A 27,502-nucleotide genomic window follows, 5' to 3' on the forward strand; every position below is an offset into this window, starting at 1 on the left:
TATTTATATATTTATATATTTATATATTTATATATTTATATATTTGTATATTTATATATTTATATATTTATATATTTATACATTCATATATTTATATATTTATATATTTATACACAGGGTCCTGGCTTGGCCTGGCTCTGGTGGGTGGCAGCGAGTGCCAGAGCCTGCCCGACCGTGGGGCTGGGGCGGCGGCCCTACTTGGGGTGCACGTTCTGGGGACAGGGCGGTTTGTGGGGCCGGGGCACGCTGCGGGGCCGGGGCGGGTTCAGGGCACAGCCCATGCCGGGGCACGCTGCGGGGCCGGGGCGGGTTCAGGGCACGGCCCACGCCGGGGCGGGCGGGCCCGCGGCCCGGAGGAAGCGCGGCCCGGCCCCGCCTCACGCAGGCGGCACCGCCTCTACTTAAAGCGGGCGCGGGGCCGCCTCCCTCTCCTCCTCCTGCCGCCGCCGGGCCCCGCAGCTCCACCATGTCGGACCGGCTGCCCTACAAAGTGGGTGAGTGCGAGCCCCGGGCCGGCCCCGCGCGGCTCCCCCGGGCCGGGCCGGGGAACGCGGCCTCGGCGGCCGCGGCCGGCGGGTCCTGCCCGCGGGGGAGCCGGGCCCGAGCCCCCCTGCGCTGGGGCAGCGGCCGCGGGGAAGGGGCGGCTCGGGGGGTGCCCGGAGGTGTTTCCCCCGCCGTGGTGCCGCTCTCCTGCCCCGCAGCCCCGGCCCTGCCCCGCCGCTGGAGCCCTTGGCGGGAACGGGCTTTGCTGCGAATGTGAAAGTGTTTCCCGGCCCGGGACCTGTGATTCACGTGCCCTGGAGGTTTTGGCGGGTGTTTTTGTGGAGCTGAGACTCACAAAGAGCCTCGATTTTTATAAAAAATTGGGTGTTCCTTGGAGGCTGAATTAGGGAGAAGAACGTTCGTCTCTAAGGCTCAGATTCATAAATAATTTAGCCTGGAGGCTCTGAACCCAAAATACTGCGGGATATTTTTTTAAGCAGCCCTGGTAAAGCTGCCGAGCCCTTAAAGGGGTAAGATTCAACCTCCTCTTGATGTGTTTGTTTCCATGGTCCTTCCATTGCCCGTTTTCAGGCAGTTTTCAGACCCTGGTTGTTGTACAGTCAGCTCTAACACGTGCAATAGCTTCAGTGGCCCCAGGCTTCATCCTGCAGCAAAATGCAATTAGCCTGTCTGTGTTAAACCCGCCGGTCTGACTCGGAGTCCTGGTGTTCCCCAGTGCTTTAAACGGCCCCTGTTCACGAGGTAGGTGAAAGAAAAGCATCTGACCATGGTCTAAGTGGAATCTTCTGAAATCTCTGAAAGAGCAAACTGAGTAAGAGGGACAGTGGGTTGATGCACGTGGGCATTACCTGTTTGACCCCTGTGTTTTTAAAGCTGGGGTCAGACATGGTGAGTGCAGTAGCCTGTTAGAAGCCTCTCTTCATTTTTTTGCTGAATTTCTACCTTTGTAAAAAAGGATCTGTAGTAGAAGACTGGTAACTAAGGTAGTAACGTAGCCTTAAAATAATTTCTGTGCATCCAAGGGGGTAGGACCTGCAGCTTTGCTTTGAGGAGGGGGAAGGTTCCCCCGGGAACCACAGCTCCTGGTGCATTCTCAGGGAGCATTCTACCATACAGGCAGCCCCTCCCCACATGCAGGTCATTACTGTGGAAGTCGTTCCTCTATAGGAAGTGTTGGACACTTGGGCAATGTCTTTAAGTGCTTAAGGCTGTGGCTTACTGAATTAATGGGCCTCAGGATGTCTGTGCACTAGATCACAGCTGATTAATATGCTCATGCAGCCCCAGAGGGGCTCTTAGCTTTGGTCTAAACTCATTTGAAAGCCTTTTACAATAGTAGAAAAGGAGGGAGTGGCTGCAATAGGGTCTAGTTTTCTCCCGGCTCTGCCTCCCAGCTGTTGCTGGGTGCTCAGCTGTTGCAGCCAGTGCCTCCCCACAAGTGTGTGAAGGGATCCCAAGGTCTCAGCTATTTAAACTCTGACAGCTGTCCTGCTTCTCTCGCAGCTGACATCAGCCTTGCAGACTGGGGTCGCAAGGCCATCGAGATTGCGGAGAATGAGATGCCAGGGCTGATGAAGATGAGGGAGATGTACTCCGGGTCCCGGCCCCTGAAGGGCGCCCGCATCGCCGGCTGCCTCCACATGACGGTGCAGACAGCAGTGCTCATCGAGACCCTCATCGCCCTGGGGGCTGAGGTAAAGTGCTGAGCTTCCCCTTCAGCTGCTGGGTAATGCCCTGCTGGGGTCACTGCTCCTGCTTGTGTAACACCTTCGGGAATCCTGGCTGTACTTTTTGGAAGAGGCTGCAATCTCCCAGTGGATGGATTATGTCTTCTCTCCTTAAGCACACAGTGTGTGTACTCTGTGCATCTCTGGGGTGTGGTGCCCCCCTGGACAAGCAGCACCTCTGAGTGCCTGTTTTGGGCTGGGTGGGTGGGTGGCTGCAGCAGCTCCATCAGCAGTGTGTGCAGTGCCCCAGGCAGTGCCCACAGTGCTCCCACACAGCCCTGCTTGCTGGGGCATGCAGTGCTGCTGCTGGCTTGAGCCACTGCCCCCACCACAGATTAGCCTGTATTAAGAACCACACTGTGCCCTGGTAAAGTCAGCAGAATTTAATGAAGCTCTCTGAGAGCTCATGCTGCCCTTGAGCTGTGCAGGAAAACAACAGGGATGCGGTGTGGCTCAGGGATTGAGGGCTGGGGACTCACTGACTTGGAATTTGGTGCACATGTGACTCTGCACCGGTTACTCTGGTCCATATTAAAGACCGAGGTACTAAAAGCCATTTACAGATGTGTCCCATGCCTGACTTGCTGAATGAAGTCCAGACCTCACGGCTGAATGTTCACTGTACAGGGCTGAAGAGAGCCAGGCATCTGAGCACTGCTTGTGTGCTGAGCAGGGAGCGGGCTGGAACTCTGATGGATTGTTAAGTTTGTGTGTGATCTGAAATTCCTTCTTCCTGAAGTTTAGCTGCCTGAACTCAGGCTGCCCAGAGGTTCCCATCCCTCCCTGGGAATGGTCCAGAACTGAGCAGTGTCAATGCTGATTGAAAGGCACTGGGAGAAGAGGAAGTTTCCTCTGTACCACCTGTGGCATTGCCTCAAAAAGAGGAGGAAGCAGTAGGTGTGGACACTTTGCCAGGTCAGCCAAGCTGCTGTGCAGGTGTTCCTCAGCCTGGTCAGAGCTGTTCCATGGTTGCAAGTAGTACAGTGCTGAAGGGGAGCTTTGTGGAGGTACAGTCTTGGCTTTGTTCCAGCCCCTCTGTGTATGAAATTCTTGTCCTTCCACAGGATTTGAAAGAGAGCAGTAGCCACTGAAATTTGGGAAGCTCCTTGTTGCTCCTGTTGGTTGCTCTGTCCCAGCATGGCTGACCTAGGCAGCTGTGTGCTTAGTTCAGCATTGCCAAGCTGCTTTAGTCTGAGCACAACCCCAAATCAGTGTCCTATGGGCTTCATCCGAGTCCTTCAGGGAGGTGCCTGCAGGGATTTGGTTCCTCTCAGCGTGTTGTGGTTGTGCCTTTAAGGTGTGTGGTGCTGTGTTAGCTCCTTGTTGTGATGCTCTGTGTTCATTTAGGCTTTGACTCGAGTTAGGATTCAGCCCTGGTTCATGTATTCTACCAGAACTGTGGTGCCAGGGAGGGAGGAATGAAGCTGATGAAATCATACCCTCTGTAGTGAGGATGTAGCTCACTGGAGCACAGAAACCTTGGTGTTGCTTTTTTGGCTGGGTTAACAAAGACAGAATAAATAATCTGTGCCTCAAGAGTGTAAGTTCTAAATTTATAATAAAAATGCATCCTCTTCATAACCAGTGGCTCTGAGCCCATCAAGTGTGCCAGTTATTCAAGGATCTGTGTCACAAACTGGTGTTACAGATCTGGGAGTGCAGAGTTGAAGTGGCCTGTATCTGTATCAAGCTTGAAGTGTAACACTATAGAGGTATTCTGTATACTTTGAATGTCCTGATGCCTCCTGATGTCATCTGTATGGATATGGGGGGGAGCTTACAAAAACCCAGGTGAGGAGATGCAGTGCTTAAGGTCATGGTTTCAGTTTTCCTGTGCTCTTTCCCGGTGTTTTCACTGGCAGGTGTTGGTTGTGTAGGCTCAGATGAGGTGGGTCCTACTGCAGCCCTTACTTTGAAATGTCATTGCTTGATGAGGTGGGGTGTGTCTCTGCAAACAGGCTGAAGGACTGTGCCTTATTGCCCCCTCTCCTCGAGGTCTGCAGCCAATGAACATGAAATACCTGCCAGTCAGCCCTGTGGGGAGCAGAGTGGGAAGTGTCCGTGGCTCTGGGATGTGGTGGTTGGAGCTGCAGTAGGTGTGCAGATCCTTTTCAGTGCAATTCAGCACGTGCTGTTGCTTTTCCAGGTGCCTGAGCCTAGTTATGAAATCTGTGGAATACACTTAGCTCAGCTGGAAAAGCTTCCATGACTGGAGCACAGAGTGGGAGGTGGGTGAGCATAACCTTGGAGAATGCCTGTTGATTGAGTGTAGTGTTTCAGCTGCATTTCTGACTGTTGTCAGTGCCAGCAGGTGTGTTGCTGCATGTCCATGTTCCTCAGTGGACACTTGCTATGGGGCTGTTCTGAAAATCTGACCTTTAGTGACCAAAACTTTCCAAACCCACCCTGCTGTGCACTCCTGAAGATCTATAGCTGAAGTATGCTCTGGCTGTCTGGGAGAAGCACTCATGAGCAAGGAGATGGCTGAATAAGTGGCACAGCTAAAGCTCCCTTACATTCTCTCCCAAAGTGACGTTATTTTCCCTGGCTTAGTCACACACTTAGTTTTCACCTTAATTTCGCAGAGCTACTGAGAAAGGCAGGAATCTGCACTAATTTCTTTCTGCCCCTGCTCCCTTTCTAACTCCTGTGCGTGGTAGAGAGTGCCTGATATCTCAGAACTTTGTTCAGCAAACAAAACTTGGGTTGTTTTCCAGGTACAATGGTCAAGCTGCAACATTTTCTCCACGCAGGACCACGCCGCAGCTGCTATTGCAAAAGCTGGTGTCCCTGGTAAGTTATCCATGTTCTAGTTTGGCTCTGAGTTGGGCTGTACTGCCTGTTCCTGCTAAATCCAACTGTGTACATATCAAGCTCTTCCAAACAAGCTTCAGGATAGATACAGCCCATCCGAAGCATTGGGGACACTTGATTCCGGCTGTGTTGCATCAGCCTGTGCACAGCACTCCTAACAGAGGCTGTGGCAGTGCCTGCCTGTATCTTACATCTCTAAGCCTGCTCATTAAGATGATTGAATGGGCTGGTGATTAAATAAGTGGATTGGTGTGTAGGTGTGTGTAGTTGGAGGTGTTTTGTGCTTTCCAGCAAATTCTATGCTGAACAGGGGCTGGGGAAGGGAAGTGAAGTGAACTGCCATATGCTCTTCACAGTGCCAGGGGCAATACCCAAGGTATTTTTAGGCTAGAGCTGGCCCAGCTGTGTTCCTGCCTGGTATCCCTGAAGTGGTGTATCAGGATGCTGCTGTCTTGTTACTGTCACCTTGCAATGAAGAGCAGTTCCTCAGGGATCAGTATAAATACTTTAAGCTGTCTGCTGTGTTGCTCAGCTTAAGGACATGAAATCCTCATGACTGTGTGCTGGGAACTGCAATACCTGAGCCCAGGTGTTGGCAGAGGCTAAATCTGATTTCTGGCAGCCTGGTTCTCTGCTTTGGGAGGTGTCTCTCATTTCTGTTATAATTAACTATTGCCACAAGTCTTTCCTCATCTGTGGTGCATTCTAGGGCAACAAAGTGGTCCCTTCATCAGCTCCTTTGGCATTGCCAGCTTCAGGCATTGCCTCTGCCTGCCTCTGGCATGGGATGTCAAAGGGCCAGGGAGCACTCTCTAGGTGTTAGGTTATTGTTTTCCTCACTGCTCTCAAAACCCAAAACTCCACTGAAGAACCTTTTACAGGTGGAGTGTTTGTCTGAGTGTTTGACCTCTGCCCTTGGTGTCCTCATTTTGTGGAACTTGCTCTTTTTGTTAATATTGCACTTCACATCCTGAATTCGAGGCCTTGGAGGAATGCTGGTCCTTTGGATACAATATGAGATAATGATGCACATTTCTTCAGAAAGGGCAGTTGCATGATTGGCTCCTCATGGCTCCAGGTTAGTTTTCTGTGTAAACAGTGAAAACATGACTATTTAGCCAAATGTTGAGGGGTGTAAATAATTTACCTAATATATGTTTGAGTGCCACTGAGGGTCAAGTATAGCACGAAGCCAGTACAAATGCCTGGAAGGACAAATCCTGCTAGACACAACATGCCAGTGGTTGCAGCACCTTGCTGGGGCTGGATGTGCAGAGCAGATGAGGCACCTCAGCTTGAATTTTAGTGCTGTGCTACAGAATAGAATTTAAACTCAAAGTTGCTGAAGAGTTTATATTCTGCTGCTCAGCTCATGCTGTAGCCTGGTCCCTTTTTTCTGCTGTGCTAGAAACTGCTGTAGTTGTGTTTTCATTTGTCTGTACCAATATGTCCAGTGGCTATTTCTAATTCCTGGTAGCATAGGATGTATTAGAGGAGCCAATGAGGTGTTGTGGATGTGAATCTACTTTAGTGTACTTTGCCTTCTCTCTCTTAACCTGGAAGAAGAATGAGAGCAATGAAGTCTCAAAATTTTGACCATGTTTGTGGCCTGGAAGAAGAGGCAAAGTGATTTAATCTTTGCTCATTCTGAGATCTTTTTTTCAGTACAAATGTCTTTTCTGGCCTGCAGGCACAGATAATCATCTGTCTGTTGGCTGCTACTGAGAGCTGCTGATGAAATGTTTCTTTGGCTGCTTCACTACATGCTGAGTAAGAAGCTGGCTAATGGTGTGTTTGTTCCCATGTAGTGTTTGCCTGGAAAGGGGAGACGGACGAGGAATATTTGTGGTGCATCGAGCAGACCCTGTATTTCAAGGATGGGCAGCCCCTCAACATGATCCTGGATGATGGTGGAGATCTTACCAACCTGGTTCATACCAAGTACCCACAGCTCCTGAAAGGTGATTGTGTTTTGTTTTGGGAGGCACAGCTCTGCCTGGGAGGCTGTTTGGGAGTGTTTCTGTAGGAATTCCCTGCTGGTGGAAAAGGGATGGGGGAAGAGGGACAGGCATGTGCAAACAGGCTGGGAAAATTGCTTACAGCCCAAGACCAGAATCTCTTATCTGCAGGAGCTGTTTCCATCTCTGCTCTGTAGTACATAAGGCCCAGTGACCTGTCCTTTTGGCCATCCTTCACTGTGCCCATTGCCTGAGACTGACCAGTGGTTCTGCTGTCTTGCCAAAAGCTTCCTGGAAAAGGGCTGCATTCTATGATTGCTCAGTGTCTGTTTGCAGTTAATATCTTTAACATTAATGCATTTCTTCCCCTTCCTCTTGGTGCAGCTCTGGAGGAAGTCATGACAACCTGTAGCCTTTCTTAGAAAGGGAACAGTTTTCTACCTTAAATACTATAAGGCATTAATTCACCCAGTTTGACAGTGAAGATGCTGGTGGAGCCAGGGTTGGGACTCTTGCTTTGACTTTCCTTCAGTGCAAGTTAGTAAAACTGAGAACAGGCTGTTGTTGCTAGAACATGTTTATGTAAAAGATTTATGTGAAGGGAATTTGGCATGACCAGGCTGATCTGTGCCTGGCAAGTGTGACAGACTCTCCTTAACCCTGCCAGTGTCCATCCCCTGTGCTGCAGCAAGCCATGGGTGCCCAGTGTTGCTGAAGGCATCTGGGAGTGAGGAAAATTGGGTGGTGATACAGTGGGGTGTGCTCATGTTCTTGTCTGTAGAGCTGAGGTTGCTGTAGAAGCCCCCTGGATCAGCTCTTCTCTGACTCTTGCTCTGCTTTAGGAGGAAGATGTGGGGAAAAAATCTGAAGGGGGCAGGCTGTGGGTAGGGCTGTGTGAGAGGAGGCTGGGGCTCTGCTCCCCATCCATGTGCTCGTGGGGGTAGGAACACCAGGAAGAGGGGAAACTTTCCCTGTGCCAGGCCTCGCTTTCTCCTTCATCCTCAGCCTGATGCCACTTGTAATCCAACAGTCAGCATCTTTGTGTTATTTAAACTGTACTGAGAGGTTTTCATTGGTTTTTGCTCAGCCATGCTGGGCTCCTCTCTCTTCCATTGAAGCTCTTGTGCTTCCTGGGTTGCCCCTGTCTGATGTTCATGACCTCTTGCTTTTCTGATGTTTTTGATGCCAAAGAATACCACAACTGATCATGGCTCTCTGTCTTCCTGGCACTGTAAGAGGCCAAAAAAGGCATTTTCTATGTTCCCACTCTGTTTTGCAGGGTTGTTTCCCTGCCATGCCTGTGTAGTGCCTGTTGGTGTCCCTGTTCCCAGGGGTCCTTGAGCTGAGCTGCTTTCCCACTTCCAGCCCTCTTGCTTTCTGCTTCTTTCTCCCCTCCAGCCCTTTGCTCCTTCTTGCTTGTCTTTGTGCTCCTGGTGTGGAAGGGACCAGCATAATACGGTGCAGTAGGGCAATGGCTGCTGAACTGTCTCATATCTTGGCATCCATCTCTATCTGCCTCTGATAAAAACATCCCTACTGTCTGGGTTTACTTCCTAAATTCATAGGAATGGCTCTTCCTCTGGTTTTCAAAGGGTGTAGGCAGGATGTCATACCAGTCAACATTTCCCTTGCCAAAATGTGTGGCCATCTGCACTGGTTGTAGTTGAAAAGCCTCCTTGCAGCAGTTCAGTAAGTTAAGAGTGATCTCTGTAGAGGGTGACAGACTTGATCTGTTTTACCTACCAGTCCATTCCTCCTTGGAAACAGCAAAACTTCCAGAATGGGACCCACTGAGTAGAGTCTTGATCTCATTTATCTGAGCTCTGTCTTGAGCCCTCTGCTGCAAAGTCTGCTTAAATGGAGCTGTGTGGCATCCATTTTTATGTATCTTCAAGATGATAGAGGCTAATGTATCCTAAGGGCTTGTGGGGATATTTGACCTCTTTGGTGAGAGGTAGAACAGGAGTAACATTAGCAGAGTATGTACAGTGTGTGTCAAGTGTGTTGATTTTGAGCACAGGAGACATTTGGGAATGAGGCAGCTCAAAGTGCTGTTTAAAGGCTGGAAAAATTTTCTGGGCTGATTTCAGAGGGAATTGTCTTCTGTGCTTCAGCTGCTTCTAATTTAAATAGTTGAGTCCTAGTGTGCAAATAACAGTTGCAAGTAGGCCTCCTTCAGCAAGGAGATGTGTTAAATACCTGTGGAGCTGCTCAGCAAGCTTCCCCTGTCCTTAGTGGTGCCTGCTGTTGGAGGGCAGAATGGTCTTTGTACCACTGGCTTATTCCATTCAACTAAATTCCCTTAATAGCAAGATAAATAAAGGTGGGAAGAGAGAAAACTAACAGTGAACAAAGGAGAAAGTCGTGAGCTTTTGCAAGGGAGGTCTCTGGCATCTGTACAAAAGTCCACTGTTGAGAAAGGATGGAGAAGACTGGATCATTTGCGATCCAGTGATTCATGTTTGATTCATGTTTGCTCATTTCTTAGGTAAGAAGTACAGGGGAGCAAAGCGGGTCTGTGTGCTTAGCAAGGCTTTTCCAGTTTAGTCCAACCTTTTCCTTGCCGAATGCCCTCCATTCCCCAATCACTTGAATCCCTCAAGTGAATGTGAAAGGTGTAGGCAGCACTTGGAGCAGCTGCAGAGTGGTTTAGAGCAGCTATAAATGTCACCTTGGGCAGCGTTCAGGTGGCCTTCAGAGAGGGGAAGCTGCTGGCATACAAGATGGGAGGTTTGCTTAGTGCCATTTAAAGGTAGTGTGCTAAGCTCAGGAATGTCATCTGGAGAGCTCTGGAAGGATGAAGAGTGTGTCTTCCAGCTGCCAGACTAGAAGAGAGAAGGCAGGTCTGAACTGGAGGTTCCTGCCATGACCTCTCACAGATTTCCTTCACGAGGGCATGGATGTACTTAATCCAGGCAGTTGGACCACAACATCGATGCTTTTGGGAGGCTTACTACAGATGCTCCATTTCACTGTGCATGAGGCAATGTTCTTTAAACTGTCCTGTCCCCTCCAAGGAAGCTCTGAATATGCCAAAGCCTGGATGCATTCCCTGGGCAGGTGACCATCAGGGGAGTGGGGTTGTCTGGGGCTCTGTGCTGAGACATGGGTTGGGGATCAGTTGGCCTCATCACAGAATGGTGTGGGTTGGGAGGGACCTTTAAAAGGCCATCTTGTCCAACCCCCCTGCAATGTGCAGGGACACCTTCAGCTCGTGTTGTTCAGATCCCTTGAATGGTCCCAGGGATGGGGCATCCACCAGCTCTCTGAACAACCTGTGCCAGTGTCTCATCACCCTCATTGTAAAAAAACCCCAAAATGTCTGCCCTGTATCTAGACTGAATCAGCCCTCCTTCAGTTTAAAACCATTCCTCTTTGTCCTGTTGCAGCAGGCCCTGCTAAACAGTCTGTCCCCATTTTACATGCCCACTTCAAGTACTGAAAGCCTGTGGTGACATCTCCCTGGAGTCGTCGTCTTCTCCAGGCAAATCCAGCTCTTCCCTTCTAGTGGCATTGGTCTCATTTCCTTTCTGTGCCATGGAGTGCTGGTGTCTCTGCCTGCTGGGCTGGGGAGCCATATGGAGGTCTCATGGCTCCCTCTCAGGCTCCACTGAGGCATCTGTCCAAAATCTGGTGTGAAAACCACGTTGACTTGCACCCAGAGGCTTGACCCGAAGGTGCTCTTGGTTTGTGTTGCTCCCCTGGGCTCAGACCAGCTCACAGCTGGATTTATTTTTTTTTTTTAAACAGTGAGGGGTGGGTTTGGACCAGACTCAGCAGCTGTGTGTGACTGCCCTGGGAGGGGTGTTGGGCTGGGGGGCTGTGGAGGCACTGCTGTGCTGGGGTGGGACTGGGGAGGGGCAGTGGAGGGCACTGCTGTGCTGGAGATCAGGGACTGAGATTAACTTGGGATTCCCCTTCCCTCCCTTTTGCCCTGCTGCCCCTTACTGGGGGTGCCCTGGGCTCTTGGCAGCTGTTGCCATCCATGACTGTTCCAGCCAAGCAGATGAATCCCAAAGGGTTGGTGCAAAGCACCCTTCCTGCCTTCCCCTTCCTCCTGCCTTCCCCTTCCTCCTGCCTTCCCCTTCCTCCTGCCTTCCCCTTCCTCCTGCCTTCCCCTTCCTCCTGCCTTCTCCTGGCTGGGAGACACAGCACCCCTGGGTGCTGGAGGGTGCAGAGGTTTGTGGCTCAGAAACACATCCTCTGGCCTTCCTTGCAAGCCTGTGGTGTTCTTGCAGGGTCCTCGGGGAACCTCCCTGGAGCCTGCAGGCCCCTGGGCTGGCTGACTTCTTTGTCCTCTGGGGCTAAAACCAGCTGCCCAGCTGGAGGGGCCAATCACAAAATCCTTTAGGTTGGAAAAGACCTTTAAGATCGAGTCCAGCTGTTCCCCCAGCACTGCCAAGCCCAGTGCTAACCCATGTCCCTAAGTGCCACATCCACATGTGATCTTGCTGCCTTTGTCCCTGCCTTGGGGCTGTGCTGGTGCTGTTGCTCCCAGCAGTGATGGCTGTTCTCGTGCTGTTCAGAGAGGGGATTGTCCAGGCACCCTGTCCTATAAATTTCTCATGGATCTTGGTGGGTGGGGAGGAGGTGACACTGGGACACTTCTCCTCTGTGCCCAGAATTAACAAACTACATTAATAATTTGGGGGGATTTTGCTGGGGGGTTGTTGTTAGTCCCCTCTTACTCATCCCTAAAGTGATACTGGCTGTTGAGGTGTGTGGGCTGGGCTGTGGGCAAGGAGCTCTGCCAGTGCTGCTGCCTGGTGATCTCAGGCAAGTCCTTTGGCTTCCCTGCTGTTACTTGTGACATTTAAAGGGTAGTACTCACCTTTTTGAAGTACTAGGAGGGCTGTGGATAGAGCATGGATGAAAAAAAGATGAGTGTAGGAACCGTGAGTAATTACGTGTTATATAGTGAGGGAGACGAATTAAGAAAAATGACATGAAAAGGGACAATATTTGTGTCTGTCTATGTGCACTCACATGACATAGCCTGGGCTGTCACCTGCTTCACCAGTAAAAGGACATGAACAGAACAGTTCATGAATGTTGTTTATTTCTTAGAGTTTTTCTATCGAAATGGCTGTAAAATTATTTTCCTGATGAGCATCCTGTCAGTCTTATTCCATGAGGTCAGTGGGAGAGGGTGTTTGCCTGGAGGGGGCAGTGTCTCCTCTGCAGAGATTCCTGGTATGGGTAGAACTTCATAGGTTTCATAGCTCCTCTTTTCTTGTGAATCTCAATCAGCTCCAGTTTAGTGAGTATCCAGATTTGGGGGGTGTTGGCTGTTTAAGCAGAGCTGAAGGAGATTACAACAGGAGGATTGGGAATGGTGAACTGTGTACTTGATATTTTTTTTTTTCCCAATTGATCCAAGTGCTTTAGTTTTAAGTGTGGTTGTCTGGGTATCGTCTCCTTTCAAGCCACCTTCTAGAATGGACTATGCTGGAAAAACATCACTGAGGTGAACATCTTGTCCTTTTTGCAGAGGATTATTTTGTGAGAAAATAGATTAGAGTGGGGAATCTTTCTGGTTCCTTGATAAAGAGCTGGTCCCTTTCTTTTTTTTCAAAAAGTATTTTGTCCTGCTGTTTTTTAATTGCCTTGAGGGGGAAGAAACTTGAAGCTCCAAACTATTGTTTGAGGATCCAAATTAGGGTTTTCATCTCTTCCCTGCTCCCTGCCAAGGGTTTGTTTAACTTCAGGCCTCTGGAGGATGCTCCCAGCACTGGTATGTGCTGGTTTGCAGCAACATTAACTCCAGCTAAGGTGAATCCTTTTACTCTTCCCACAGGAATCAGAGGTATCTCAGAAGAGACAACCACTGGAGTTCACAACCTGTACAAGATGAAGGCCAATGGGACCCTGAAGGTGCCGGCGATCAACGTTAACGACTCTGTCACCAAGGTGATGCAGATGGAGCCTTCTGCCCTCTTCTGCTCTCTGACCAGCTTGGGGTTGGGATGTTGGCATTCCCCTGCAAGTCTTCCTTCTCATCCTGGGTTATTCTTGACCTGGTGCTGAGCAAATTCCCACCATATCCTTGAAGTGAGCCCATGATGTCTCTAGTGGGACGTGCCATTGTAAATGCCCCGTTTTCAGAACATCAAGGGCTCTTTTGCACATAAGGACATTCTTCTGCTTTTTAATAATGTGAAAGCCCCTTTGGGAATCGTGGCTCCTGGGGCACAGTCAGTTCCTGGGGCAAGGGGCCTGTCCCCACTCTTGCATACAGAATTACAGAATGAATTAGGTTGGAAAAGACCTCTGAGATCATTAAGTCCAACCTATGACCCAACACCACCTTGTCAACTAGACTGTGGCACTGAGTGCCATGTCCAGTCTTTCCTTGAACACCTCCAGGGACAGTGACTCCCCCTCCCTGGGCAGCCCATTCCAATGTCAGGTACCAGCTGGAAAAGAGAGTGTGACCTGCATGAGCTTGTGGCTGATACAGGTTTGTTGCTCAGCCTCTGGCTGATCTCTGTGAGCAGCAGTTCCAAGGACAGGGCAGGAGGTGTTTATCCCTCACTTAGCTTTGTTACTGCTCCCCAGGATAAATCCTGGTGAATCCAGGATGAGGTGGAGTGCTGTTTGAAGGGTGCTGGTGCTTTTTGGCTGCAGGTGAATTACGGTGGAAATTTCAGGTGTATTTGAGGTTTATGCATCTCAATGGTTTTAAATCCAGTTGCTGAATCTATTTTGAGTTTCCACATGAACATTTTCCTGTTGGACCTGGCAGTTCTCATGGGCTGCTTGGCTTGCCTTCCCTGCAGTGCTGTCTGGAGAGCATCTCCTTTCTGCTCATTAAGATGCATCCAACACTTTTATTTCCTAGCTAGTGGGCTGGAATCCAGTTGATCTTCGAAGAAGCTTGTTTCTTTGATATCCTTTTCACCTAGATTTGTGCCTCTTGCATAATAACTATTAATGCTATTTAGTAGATTTGGAAATCCAGATGTTCCTATGAAAGCCTGTTGAGTGGATTTGGGTTGAACTCACTTTATTCTGGTGCCAAAAAATGCTTATTTTCAAGTACTGTTTGGTGTTTATATCGTACAAGATTTGTACTAACCACAGTTGCAGACCTCTGGGAGGATGTGCAACTGAGCTGACATTCTGCTCTCCCAGTTTTTGGCAGTTGGTGCCAGGTTCCTGTAGTAGTATTTGGAGAGAGAAGGCAGGCACCAGCCAACTCTGTTCCTCCCTTCTGCCACTCAAATGTATTTTTGGGGGGGGACAGATGTCTGCATCCAGCATGGGAATGCACAGACACCTGGAAGGCTTGGATTGCAGTCAGTGATGAGGAATCAAATCTGACCATGCTGTTTTCCTCCATAAGAAGGCTTATACTGCAAGGAAGGTCTGATAGAGGAGTGGGAAAGAAAATTGCCAGCTGGCACTAGCTTTGGAGTTTGAAGGATCAGCAATACAGATTTTCTGAAATAATAATGGCAGATGTGCCAGTGATAAGACTTAGAGACACTGAGTCAGGAACTTCTGGATCTGAGGTACAAGTTGTTTTGCACTAGTCTTTGGCCAGCTCCTGAGGCTGGGAGTGACCTGCTGCTGTTCCTTGCTCAGATAATGCATTGGAGGAGGAGCAGCAACGGTTTTAAAGGTGGAGTTTGCATTTCTTTTTTATTAGAAAGACTTTACAGACAGAAAACCAAACTGTAACATCACCTGATGTGGCACCAGCTGCAAGGGGGGTCCCATTTGAAAGAGCAGTGCCCCTGCTCACAGAGAGCCTCAGAATGGTTGGGGTTGGAAAGGACATTAAAGCTCATCTTGTTCCATCCCCCTGCCATGGGCAGGGACACGTTCCACTAGACCAGGTCACTGCCTCTAGGTATTTAATCTTAAGATTGCCTATAGCAGACAGTGTTAAGTAAAAAGGATTGGTGCCCTAAGGCTGTAGAAGGCCCAGGAAGGCTTTGAGACCAGAAGTTTCCTGTGAATGGTGAACATTAGTAGCCAGAATTTTAAAAATTCTTGGCTTCTGTAGCTCTCCAGATAATGAAATCTTTTTGTACAGCTCCTCCTCCTGGTCAAAACAAAAGGCCCAAGGAGAAGGAACATCACAAAAATAGTACAGCAATGTGTGTTTCTGGGTTTAGGAAGGTGTTCAAGTGGTGAAGCAGTGTTTGACATCTGACTTAGCAGGGCAATTTTAATTTGAGGGTCTGGCTGTTAATCTCATGTGCCAGTGTTGCAGCAGGAGGATTTTGTGTGATATGGGGCATTAGGAGATGCAATCCAGGGGTTCCTAATTGCAGTGACCAGTATTGTGAATGGATGCTTGCTGGATTTTCCTAAATCTGAGCAATAGTGAGGCCTTGACAGTGTTCTTTGTCAGCTCTTCACAGGGGAAGATGTAATTTTGATCTTCTTAGGCTGCAGGAACCAGTTTCTTGTGATATATGTGGGCAGCTTGCTGCTCTGCAGGGTGCATTCTTGCAAAGATAAGGCGATCTGCTGGTGTGTTTTGCCTGCCTGTGGCACTTGGTTCAGTTCACTGTCTGATAAACAGCAGCAGAGAACTGGTGAACATCTGGTTAGGGCACTCAGACCTACCTCTGTGTACAAGAATTGCTTGTGCTTTTACTTGATAAATTCAGGTTACCAGCTACAAGTTTCTAACGTGTCCAAGCCCTGCTCAGTAGAGAGGATGTATTTGTGAAATGCTTTTTACCTGGGATGTGTCAAAACCTGTGTCTGGTATAACTCCATAGATTGAGACTGGATAAATAAACCCATCAAACCAGGTTGCCTTCTTCCCATCCCTCATGGTGGTTAAAATATTTAGCTGTCTCTCAGCCTCCTTGCACTTAAGTCCATTTTCTTTCTGTAAGGAAATTTCACTTGTGTGCCTCTGATCTGTTCTGAAACTGCTCCTTTTTCTTCCTCAGAGCAAGTTTGACAACCTTTATGGCTGCAGAGAGTCCCTCATCGATGGCATCAAGCGTGCTACAGATGTGATGATTGCTGGCAAGGTGGCAGTGGTGGCAGGTTATGGGGACGTGGGCAAGGGCTGTGCCCAGGCCCTGCGGAGCTTCGGGGCCAGAGTCATCATCACCGAGATCGACCCCATCAACGCCCTCCAGGCAGCCATGGAAGGTGAGGGCTGCAGGAGGGGCAGGGGTTAGGGCATCTGGTGGGCATCTCTGCGTGTGGAGCAATAAATGAGAGTCGACTGAGAAGGCTCTGCTGAGGTAGAGTTGAATCCATTTTAAGTGCGGGAATTCTTTCCTGGCAGTTAAGGAAGGAGTTTATTACTAGAGGCCTTGGAGATGTGTTTGGAGTTAAGGATTCAGACCATAGTGGAGTAAGGCCCCATTTCATAATGCTCTAAGCCTGGTTTTGAGGGGGTTTATTATCCTCAGTTTGGGCAGCTCCCGTGTCCAGTGTGGGATTAGACTTCACTGGAATATCTCCACATTAAAGCATCAGGCCTTCCCCTCAGTAGATGTTTGTGGAGGGCAATGCCATGCTCTCTGCCTTTCCAGCTGTGCTCGTGGCATGCTCTGGAAGCTGTGCTCCTTCACTTCTGTGGATGCCTCATGTAACTGGCCTTCTTAGTACAGTTTATCCCATTTCTGTTCATACCTGAGTAGAACACACAGGTGCTGTGGGCACACTTTGCTTTGCAAACTTCACCCCTGAATCCAGTCTGTGTGCTGTGCCAGATATCAGCCCTGTGGACATAAGATGCTGAATGTATAGTTCTACAGGTTAGAAGAGGTGAGGGATGGATATTTTCATGATACTTTGGTATTCAGCAAGACAAATATGCCACTACTTTGCATCATGCATAGATCAGCTGGTTTTGCTCGTAAATAAGACTTTTTACTTGTTCTTTCTCTGTACTTTTCTACTCCTGGGATTGTATCCCACTTGTTAATAAATGCTGGTTGTTGGGTAAAGAAATAACCTTTTCTCATCTCAGGTTATGAAGTTACAACCATGGAGGAGGCCTGCAAAGAGGGCAACATCTTTGTCACCACCACAGGCTGCACTGACATTGTGCAGGGCAGGTATGGTCAAGCCACTTGCTTTGGTGAAAGCATACCTGTACAGTTAGATTTGAGGTCTTTTTAATGTAATCATAACATGTCAGCAGTATGGTGAGGATGAGCACACATTCTCACTTCTGGACATCAGAATTTAGCGTGAATTTAGCGAGAAATTGGGCCTTTGGTCTTTCAGTTCTGTTGGATATTGCACCACTGCAATTGTTCCTATCTTATGGCAGGAGAAACAAGAGGGATAGATAGAGACTTTTGGAGAATGAGAACATCAGGGCTAAATTCTATGTTAGGTCAGATAAATGTGAACAGAAGAGGAGGCAGGTACAGGTTGAAAGTAGTTCCATCTGTGAGTACACATAACCTTGAAACCATCCTGTTCTCAATGAACTGCTCTGCAGTGTTTTGTTACTGCTTCTTAGATGTCAATTTATAGCCCCAACTCCACACAATCTCCTTCCTTTCTTTGCCATAGGGATTGTATATGTAATGGAAGATCAGATTAGATGGGAGGTGATAAGGCCATTAGTCCCTAGAAATGTAAAACTGCTGGAAACTTCAAAGTCATGGAGAAAATGAGTTCTGTGTAGGAAGGAGAATAACTGCAGGTATTTGTTTTGACCAATTAAACAAAATAGTATTATTTTCCATACTGGGGAAAATATAAGTTATTACATCCTTGGGAAGTGTCCTTCCCTAGAAGCCTGAGGGTTTTTTCCAATAGACTTCCCAGACCCACACCTTGTGAGAGTCAAATGCAGTCAGTGATCCAGGCACTTGTCCTTGTCCCTGAGCAGAGCTATGGGCCAGAGCATCTGCTGCTGCTGCTGGAGGAGGAGGACTCGTTTTTTGTGTGTTGACTTCTGATACAACTGTTTTTCTTTTGCAGGCACTTTGAGCAGATGAAGGATGATGCCATAGTGTGTAATATTGGCCATTTTGATGTGGAAGTTGATGCAAAGTGGCTGAATGACAATGCAGTGGAGGCAGTGAATGTTAAACCTCAGGTGAGACAGCCCTTGCCAACCTCTCCTCCTAGAGAGGAGCAGTAGCTGCTCGGTGTCTGGTTCCATCCAGTGCCCAAGTGTTCAGGGTGGTCTCTGGGGAGAGGTGCCTGCTATGGAGGCATCTTTCTCCATGTGCTCCTACTTCCTTGGCAGAAGGAGCCAACCCCTGAGTGGTGATTGTGTAGACAATTAATGTCATTGAGGGAAGTGAGCTTTGATATTTGGGGAGTGGTGAGGAAGTAAGCACATGTGCTTGCTTTGACAGCCCTGAGCTCAGCTTCAGAAAGCCAGTTAGGTGATGAATGCAGAGCAGACCATCAGAGACCCTGTAACAGCTTAGAACTGATTGCCCTGTGGCTGATCTGATTTTCCTCTTGGGAAGCTGCTTGCTCTACTGCTCTGCACCAGAACAGTCTTGGTCCTGAGGGGATGTCCTTTGGGATTGTGTCAAGGTTTGAAAATATTCACACCTCTTTGTTTTCAAAGCATTTTTTTTTTTTTTTTTACTTTGGCATTCAAGCCTCAGGAAAGCTTTTCTGGAGCTCTGCCAAACTCAGACTTCTCTTCTGTGGCTTCATTTTGGAAACCTGTGCAGCCCAGACTGTGTGGGCAGAGCAGGGGAGATGTTTTATCCTTGCTCAGCTGGCATTCCCACCATGTGTTTACTTTAAGCTATGGCTGTAGCTACACAAGGAAAACAGGGAGATAAAAATTTCAGCTTTCCAACTGTGTGTCCTAAAGCAGAGAAACAAAACTAAACTAGATCAAAACTGTTTTGTAACACCAGCACTGAGGAGAGACCATCATGTAAAGCAAACCAGGCTTTATCTGACTTGGCATGGGACTTGTGGTGACCTTTTGAAGAGTCAGTGTGCTTGCTGATAGCAGGATTGTGGGACAGGTTTTCTACTTTTTAAAAGCCCACACCCAAACTTACCTCTTAGATCTCAATCTGCCCTTCCAGTTTCCTTAACTCCCCTGTGGCTTTTTAGCCACCCACATCAGACTCTTACTAAGCAGTTCTGAGAGGCTTTTCAGTATCCTGGGACACTCTACATGCCCTCAGCCAGGTCTGAAGTTACACCCTCAGGTTCTCACTGTACAAGTTTGTTCTTGCTCGTGCCCTTAGTGTGGAGCTGACTCTGCTCAGCAGCTCTTGCCACAGAGGAGCCCACAGGTGCTTTCTGGTGTAGCTCAAGTTGTTTTAAAACTAAAACTGGGAATGCTTAAAGAAATAAACATGGTTGAATGTTTAATTAGATGTTAATATGGTACCATACATGCACAGAGGCAGTGATCCCTTTTGCTTTATGTGCTCTGCATTGAGGAGCCAGTCTGTCCCCCATGGATTGGGTGCAGTGGAGTCCCAGGTATGAAAACTGTAACAAATTTCCAGTTAAAAAAAATTACCTTTCAAAAAAAGATGGAATTGGGGTCAAGGTTTTCCATGAGGATCAGTGCTGAAGAAATCCTGCCCTGACCCTCTGTTCCAAACTGCTGCTGTCACGAGGAGGTGATCAGTGATGCAGAGGAGAGATCCCTGCTCACAGCACACAGCTCCCTGCACGCTGGGGCTGCCACAAGTGTGTTGGCCTGGAATTCCTTAGCTGAAGTTTGACAAAGGTGCCTCTGCCAGCCCTGGGTGGGCCATCTCTGTCTCTGCCTGATGCACAGGGAGCTGGAGCTGAGAGGATTCACTGGGGAAAATAGCACTGTACCTTTGGGCTCTGGTACTTCTCCCTACTCACCTACTACTTCCCACTGGAGATGAGATGTGCCTAGAGGTAAATCAGCTCTTCCCTGGCCATTCCACATGCTTGGAGCTGTTCTGAGGTGAGGGTGGCCTGGACATGTGTACATTGCCCACCCCAGTGAAAGCTGATCCCTGGCTCAGGTTAGTTTTGACTCCTAGCAGTGAATCTGGAGCACTGGTAGCTGGTTTGAGTCTCCAGTTGCACTGTTGCATTTAATGCTGTATTTATTTATAATATTTAATGTTACCCTGTGGTAGTGGCATCCCCTTGTGCTCCATTTTGTGTCTGGATTTCTTGTCCCTAAAGACTTCAGACCTGCAAGACAAGGTGGGGAAGCACCTGCTGAGCAGGTGTTACATGAACAGGTTTTGTTAAAGAGCTTCATTATCGGAATTTCCCTTCTCTGTGCCTGATTGCCATTTTGGCTGGGCAGTTGAGCAGCAGGGGGCTAATACACATCCTAAAACCTTCCTCATTTCAGAAGGGGGGGACAGACAGGGCTGGGAGGCAAAACCTGACTTTAGGCCCCCAAACTCTGTGCTGGAAACAAGAGGTGTTGAGTAGGAATTTACTGCAACTGCTTCACTCTTCCAGGACATGCTTTAACTTTGGATTTAGAAACAGGCTCCCAGGAGGGAGGTCCTGCAACTTCTGTCCCTCACCCTGTACATGTGTTGAGACCATTGCAATAATTGCTAGAATTGCTTTCACACTGAACTCTGGGAAGGAAATTACTGGTTTGGCTCTTAGGCCATTGCTTATTTCTCCCTTTTGTTGCTCAGATTCATTAAAGGGCCACTTCCATGGTCACATTGTCCCCAGTCTTTTGAACACCTCAGGGGGAGGTCAGTCTTCTCTTTAAAGTGTAAAATCCTGCACTTATTTTAAGGATAACACATTCCCATCAGGGTGCTGGGTGAGATATCCTATATTATGCCAAGTACTAACTCTCTAAATACTCTCATTTTTATCAAGACCTGGCAGCTTCTTTTCTGCATCCTGTAGCAGAGGGGAATGTAGTACAAGAGCAAAAATCCCTCACTCCTATGGAGACATCTGTGTCTTGATTAGAGGATTAATGCTTGAGCTGAGGGTTGTTGGACTTCAGCTGCAGGTTCAGAGTAGCCAAGAACGTGTCCAGCATGGTGGTTTAGGTACCACATGGTCTCCATTTACAAATGGTGATCTGGTGTAAGAGATGTTTAATGCTTGGGACAGAAAAAAAACCAACTTATTGTGCCATTTGACTCGTGTTGCTTTTCAAAGGACAGTTAAGGGCTGCTCAGCTGTGTTTGGGAATTAGGGACTGACCTGTAGCACAAGCTCAACTCCAGAGGGGAGGAAAGGGTCAAGGTCAGTGAACTTTGGCTCTGTAAATAAATAGTTCTTGTTTCATGGAGTGGAGGGGAAGTGCAAAGCAGCCAGCAAGTCCAGAGTAAGCTAAATGCTGATGGGGAAAAGGAGAAGGCGTTTGAATAAACATGGAGAGGAACTTACTGCTTGGATAACGTCAATTCTACTTCTGTAGCAATTGTTTGGGCTTATGAATCAGCCTATTTTATACCTGTGTGAGAGATGTGTTTCCACAGTACTGACTTGAGTCTCTTCTGGTGCCACTACCTCTGTGTAAAGGCATTAATTTGCTTTTTCTTCTCTTACCCTGTGCACTGAGTGGTTCCTGTCAGAGGTTGCTGAAGGTATGTGGTCCATGCACAATCCAGCAGCTGTCCAGGGGCAAGTTGTGGGGATATTACATGGATATAAGATTTTGACACCTTTAAACCACCCAATTCAGACTTCAAAAGTGAAATGTGACTTAACTGATTAACTACCTTGTAGTTGAATCTGTAAATATAATGTTTGGTATAGGTAATATTGTAGCTGTTCTCAGGGGTTCTAGTGTTGTTCTTCCCTCTTCATTTTGTTGATTCCTCCCAGAATCTCCTGATGGCCTTTATGTTATTTTTTGGGTGGACTGAGCACTGTCACTGGTGGTCCACACTGGAGAATTAGCATCCATAATAACTATAACTGCCCAGGGGGGATCATTCTTACCCTGCCTTGCTGTGTGCTTTTGGGCAGGACTAGTTAAGACCTTTTTAGGGCTGCTGTTTGAAGTGGTTACTGCCTGCCTGTGTTGTGCTGAAATCACAGTGTGTTATGTGAACCCAAGAAATAGAAAAGAGTGCTGGGATTGAAGCATAGCTGGGACACAGACCTGCTCTGAAGGCAAAATACCTGTTCTAAAACAATGGTTTTTTATTGATTTGTTCTTGACATCTCTGCTAAAATCCTGCACAAAGATGGTTTTTCAGAAGCTGGTGTTGTTACAATTAAAGCTTCATCCCCTGTGGCTTCTGACTTACAGATCAGAGCTTTAAGGATAAAATTGAAAATGCTGTGTTTAGCTTAATAGTAAATAACTTTTAGTCTCTAAAGTATAAATACAGCTGTGAGGAGAGACCCTTTTAAGCCTTTTGCAGCTGCTGTGCTGTGCCAGCAGAACATAAATGGTCTGAAGCATTAGGTTCTGTCAAAAGTTGGTCTTTGATTATCTTTGAAGTATTTTCAAAATGCTCTGTTTCCAAGTGCTTGGTGTGACATGAGCAATAAATACCAGTTAATACTGAATATTCTTGTGACTTATAGGCTATATTGTTGTTTCATTAATTACTTTAATATTGCAACCCCCTACAGGGTGAAAGCAGGGGGGAGAAGAGCTGTGAGAGGTATAAAGGAGAAGCAGAGTTAACTTCACCGTTGCAGGTGCCTGGTCTGGCCCAGGCAGCTGAGGCACACGTGAAGTGACATGTTTGTGTGGGACTGTCACACAGATGTGCCTCCTTAGCCCACCTGAGACCTGACTGTGTGTGCAGAGTCCTGCTGTCCCCAGGGCAGCCTGGAGAGCACCATGCCTTTGGTCCCTCAAGAGCAAAGGGCAGTACCAGAAGCCAGGATGGCAGTTTATTGTGTGTATTGGCCTTATGGAGGTGGAGGAAGTTCCAGGAGACCTCCAGCAGGGGCTGGAGGGCTCTGCCTCTTCCCCTGGCTGAAATTCAGAGGCTCTGGACTGCTGCATGCAGGTCTTCCTTCTGCCCTGTGTCTCCACCCCAGCTGGCACCACTGGGCACATCTGAACTGGGTTTTACAGCTGGCTGGGGCAACACAACGTGGAAAAGCCAGAAGACTTGGATGGCTGGTTAAATACGAAGCCGATGCCAAAACTGACGTGCTGGGAAGTCCAGGAGAGCTCCAGGCTTTGCCAGCACTGCCTGGAATCGAGGGAGGGGTGTCCCAGCTGTAATTAAAGTGTCTTGCAAGCCCAGTGCTGAGCTGTGCTGTGGGAGGGTGGCCCCCAGGCTGTGCAGGTGTTGGTGCTGTGTGTCCTGACAGGGCTCTGCTGTCCCTCTGCAGGTGGATCGGTACACGCTGAGGAACGGCCGGCACATCATCCTGCTGGCCGAGGGCCGCCTGGTCAACCTGGGCTGTGCCATGGGCCACCCCAGCTTCGTCATGAGCAACTCCTTCACCAACCAGGTGCTGGCACAGATCGAGCTCTGGACACACAGTGACAAATACGCTGTTGGGGTCCACTTCCTGCCAAAGAAGGTGAGTTGGAACAGCCAGAGGTGCTTGCGAGGAAGCCAAATTCAGATGTGGTCATTCAGGTGTGTCTTGTTTGTGCTCGAGTCTGTTTTTCTGCTGAATGTTGTTGTTGCAAGGAGCTTCTGTCGCTCAGAGGATGCTTTGGGCACTCTGCAGTGGGCTGTGTTTTGGGGCTGACCTGGTGTTCAGAACTGGGACTTGCCTGACCTGTGATAGGAGCACCCAGTCACTTTTTGACTTCTCTGAAGTGCTGGGAAGCCTGTCTCAGGGTACTCGGAGCTTCTCTCAACCAACTTGATCCTTCTGATCGTTCCATCTTGTTTCTTCTGCTGATTGTCAGCATTCACAGCAAGCCTTCATGTGCCTGTCCAGCTGCAAAGGGTAGTGGGACAGAGCTGAAGCTGGAGTGACACTAAATTGCTTTTGCTTGGTTGATAGTCTGAGTCCCATTTGCACCTGAGAGAGCTTATCACAGTCCGGTCCTAAAAGCTTCACAAAATATTCATGACAGATTCCCTCATGTTTCCCTTTAAACTTATCTCTGTATTCTTTGTTCTTGGAAAAATCTGGATCATATCATAACTCACAGATTCCTTTTAGAAAACTAACCTGGTTTTAATTTTCCAAAATAAGCCTGAGAATTTGAGATGGTCATGGAAAAAGATGCTAGAGTTAAATCCCACTGCCTTTGGAGTACCACCAGGTGTCAGAGTAAATGTGAAAATACTTTCCATTTGGGAAGTAGAATTTGTATGTTTGGGCTTACTGGTTAGGTGTTTGCTGAAGGACTTAAGCTTCCAAGCCCATCCATTAAGGATCAAGCAAAGCATACCAGAAATGCAGTGTAGGAGTGGATCAGCAACCTGGCACATAATTTTCTTCAAAGGAATAGTTTTGTTGACAGTTCCCTTGAAAATGATTGCCCAGTGTTGCTAATAAAATGTGGCTTCATCCTCTTCCTGAATAACAATTTTTAGTAAGCATACTTGAGCTGGGAGGGAGAGGTGATGCCCAGAGCAGTTAAACACAAAGGTGCATGTTAGTGGAGCATGTGGCAGTGATGATCTCAGGTTCACACACTGACACAACGCTCTTGACCCTCTGTGCCTCACAGAGGGCTTTGCTCAAAGAATAAAGCAGTTCCCTCATCAGAACCAACAAAGAGCTTTCTCTGATAATTTTCTGGGCTAATGCCTTTCCTTTTTTTTGTGTAGTTGCTTTGAGGTCCAAATGTAAAACTTAAGAATTACCAAGTGCCTTACATTGCACTTTCTTTGACTGCAAGAACATTGCTTTGATCAGCTCCTACAAATGTGCACATGTTTCTGCAATGTGTGTTCCTGGAAATCAAGGCAAATGGTTGTTTCCATGTTCTTGGCACCAAATCTGTCCTGCTCAGCTTTGGTTTTTAAGGTGAGAATGTCAGCTTACCTTCAGTTAAATTTGTGTATATCTTTATCTAAGTCTCAAAGTCTCCAAGCTGAAGCAGCTGTGAAACAACTGGTCTCTGGTGCAGCTTGAAAACCTTATCTGGGAATTGTCAGTGACTGAGTTCCTTTTCAAGTGGGTGTAAGCTGTCTTAAACTTGCTGGAAATACACCTCTGAGAGCTTCATATGTCAGTCTACTCAACCAGACCCAATTTTTAACCCTCCTTCTGGCAGGATCTGCTAAGCTTAAATAGTTGTTTCCCTTCTAAACACAGTCCTTCCAGTTAGCTTTTCTTTTTAATGGTTTTCCCAAATCTTAAGTGGTGGTTGGTGGATTTCATGATGGTTCCCTTCCACATTCTTCAGCCACTGCATCTTACATTTCTAATTTTGTCTTGCCCCCCTTTGGCTGTGCTGGCTCTCAACAGATGTTGGCAGTTCCACATTTCTCGTTAGGAGCAGGTTGAGCTGCAGTGAACTGTACTCTGAGCAGATGCAGCTTTTTACCTGGCTCACTGCAGTAAGATTACTTCTGAGTAGTGGCTTGTTACCATAGTCCCTAGGACTAGTTATTGAATCATTTAGGCCATGCTGGTTCCCACAAGCTGAAGGTTTGGCCCTTGATTGCTTTGTTGATTTACTGCCCTTCAGGTACGTTGCCATCTTTCACATCTCTTTAACTGGTATGGGGGAAATACCACCAAACTCTTCCATGCTGCTGGGATTTAAACTTATATCTGTTTCCTTAGCACTGATTGTGTTTTGCAGGAATTACAGATGATCCAGCTTGTCCTCCTGTTGTAACTCAGCAGCACTTGATCCCTACTTGTGCTGTCCTTTGTACCTTTGAAGATCCTCTGTGGCTGTACATCCCCCTCTGACACAGCAGCTCCTTTGCCATCCTACTGTTTGTTTTCTGACTCTTCTGCTCCTGGAGCACTTATCTGTCTTCTAACTGTACCCATTTTTCAATCTCTTTGAGTTTGCACATCTTCCAGGCACCTCTGGGATAAAGAAGTTTCATCAACATTTCTAACCCTGTGTCCTTCAGGCCACCTTGGCTTTATTCTTTATGAAGACAATGCCAACAGATACAAGTATTGCTGAGTTAGTGATTCTGGAATGGATTTCTAATATGTGTGCCCCTGAGGTGGTATATTTGGAAAGGAAATGCATTTTTTTTTTTGTATTATTAATACTTTTGTAAGATGATTGTCCATGATGATACGTCCATGTGCCTTTGTAGAGGACACACAACTGGACCTTTATTATTCTACCAATCTGCATATTCTTATCTCTAAATAGTTGGATCTCTGTTCTTTGCTTGTTGGATGGATGTGAATGTGTGAGATTGAAATGGGCATGATTATATAAAGTTTTGTGTCTCACTTAAGCTTAATTTGATTTCCCTCTAAAGCACAGGGCTCTTGCATGTGAATGCAGTTGTGTGCTCAGAGCAGGGATGTTGGCAGGAGAATAGCTGTGTTGTTGAGTCCCCATTAGAGCTGCTGTTGGTTTCCACAGACTCATTTCTCACTGTTGACCCGTGAGTTCCTGGACTAATAGGACTGTGTTCCACTGATGTTCTTGTCCCTGTGTGTTGTTTTGCAGCTGGATGAAGCTGTGGCTGCTGCTCACCTGGACAAGCTGAGTGTGAAGCTGACGAAGCTGAGTGACAAACAGGCCAAATACCTGGGCTTGTCGAGGGACGGGCCCTTCAAGCCAGACCACTACAGATACTGAGCAGGTGGCACTACCCAAAGACCAAAGTGCAGGGATACAACCTTCCAAAGCTCTCGTGTGTGCTGGGCATCTGAGGACAAGCCCTTTGCCATCCTCCTCTCAGTGCTGCACAACCCCTTGCCAAGGGAGCTCCAGGGCCTTGGTAGTGGAGGAGGATCACTGACTCCTGCAATTAGAATTGGTCACTTAGGGTCCTATGCACCTTTTATTGGCTTCTGATGTCCCAGTAAGGGGAGCAGGACAGAAGATGGCTAAATGGAAATGTGCTGTCTGGTCATCCAGGTGGCTGGCAGCTTTGAACAGACTCACCACTGCGGTGGGGAACGGTTCCTGCAGGTTGGTGCTTTCTGCCCTGCCCTGCTGCAGTCAGATGGATCCTGTTGGGAGACTGGCAGTGTCAGGCCCCTCTCCACAACTGCCCTAGCTGAAGTGCTTATTATGAAACTGGTTGTTTGGTCTCCCTCCTATAAAATCAACTTAACCTCCTACTCAGAGATTAGAGCTGGAGTTTTCTTCTGGGTTAATTTACTCTCTCAGTTTTGGTCAGAACAAAGACCCTTTTGTGCTTCTTCCATACTAACTTGAGGAGGGTGAGGCAAGAGAGACTTTTTTAGCAACCTTCTGGTGTGCGGTGAAGGGCTGAGAAGCCTCTGAGGGGATGGTTGGGTTTAGGGCCCTTGTTGGATCCTCTGCATATACTGGCAGCACACTGCTCCCGCCAACGTGACTTTTCTGAGTTGTCATGTCTGCTGAATCATGTTTGTCACTGACTCAAAGTGCTTTTATTAAAGATCTGACTGTGACCTGACTTGTTTTGTACAGTGAGATGCTTTGGGGTTTGCCATGGGTTTGTTCACCTTTGTGTGATCCTTAAGCTGCTGAAAATGTTAAATGTCTCCCCCTGGGTGCCCTCAAGGCAAAAGCCACTG

The 27,502-nt window shown here is 47.9% G+C and overlaps 1 protein-coding gene across 1 annotated transcript; it reads left to right on the forward strand.

The window, feature by feature from the left end:
• The first annotated feature begins 370 nt into the window (after positions 1 to 370).
• Positions 371 to 27,381, forward strand: AHCY (adenosylhomocysteinase). The gene is made up of 10 exons (XM_017837249.1): positions 371 to 494; positions 2,008 to 2,198; positions 4,949 to 5,024; positions 6,854 to 7,006; positions 12,801 to 12,913; positions 15,919 to 16,126; positions 16,956 to 17,043; positions 17,924 to 18,041; positions 23,210 to 23,404; positions 26,442 to 27,381. Exons 1-10 carry the CDS (start codon positions 467 to 469, stop codon positions 26,571 to 26,573), a joined length of 1,302 nt encoding a protein of 433 aa, XP_017692738.1. The 5' UTR covers positions 371 to 466; the 3' UTR covers positions 26,574 to 27,381.
• Positions 27,382 to 27,502: the final 121 nt, after the last annotated feature.

Source organism: Lepidothrix coronata, unplaced genomic scaffold (genome assembly GCF_001604755.1).
Source record: "Lepidothrix coronata isolate B3197 unplaced genomic scaffold, Lepidothrix_coronata-1.0 Scaffold298, whole genome shotgun sequence".
Classification (NCBI taxonomy): domain Eukaryota; kingdom Metazoa; phylum Chordata; class Aves; order Passeriformes; family Pipridae; genus Lepidothrix; species Lepidothrix coronata.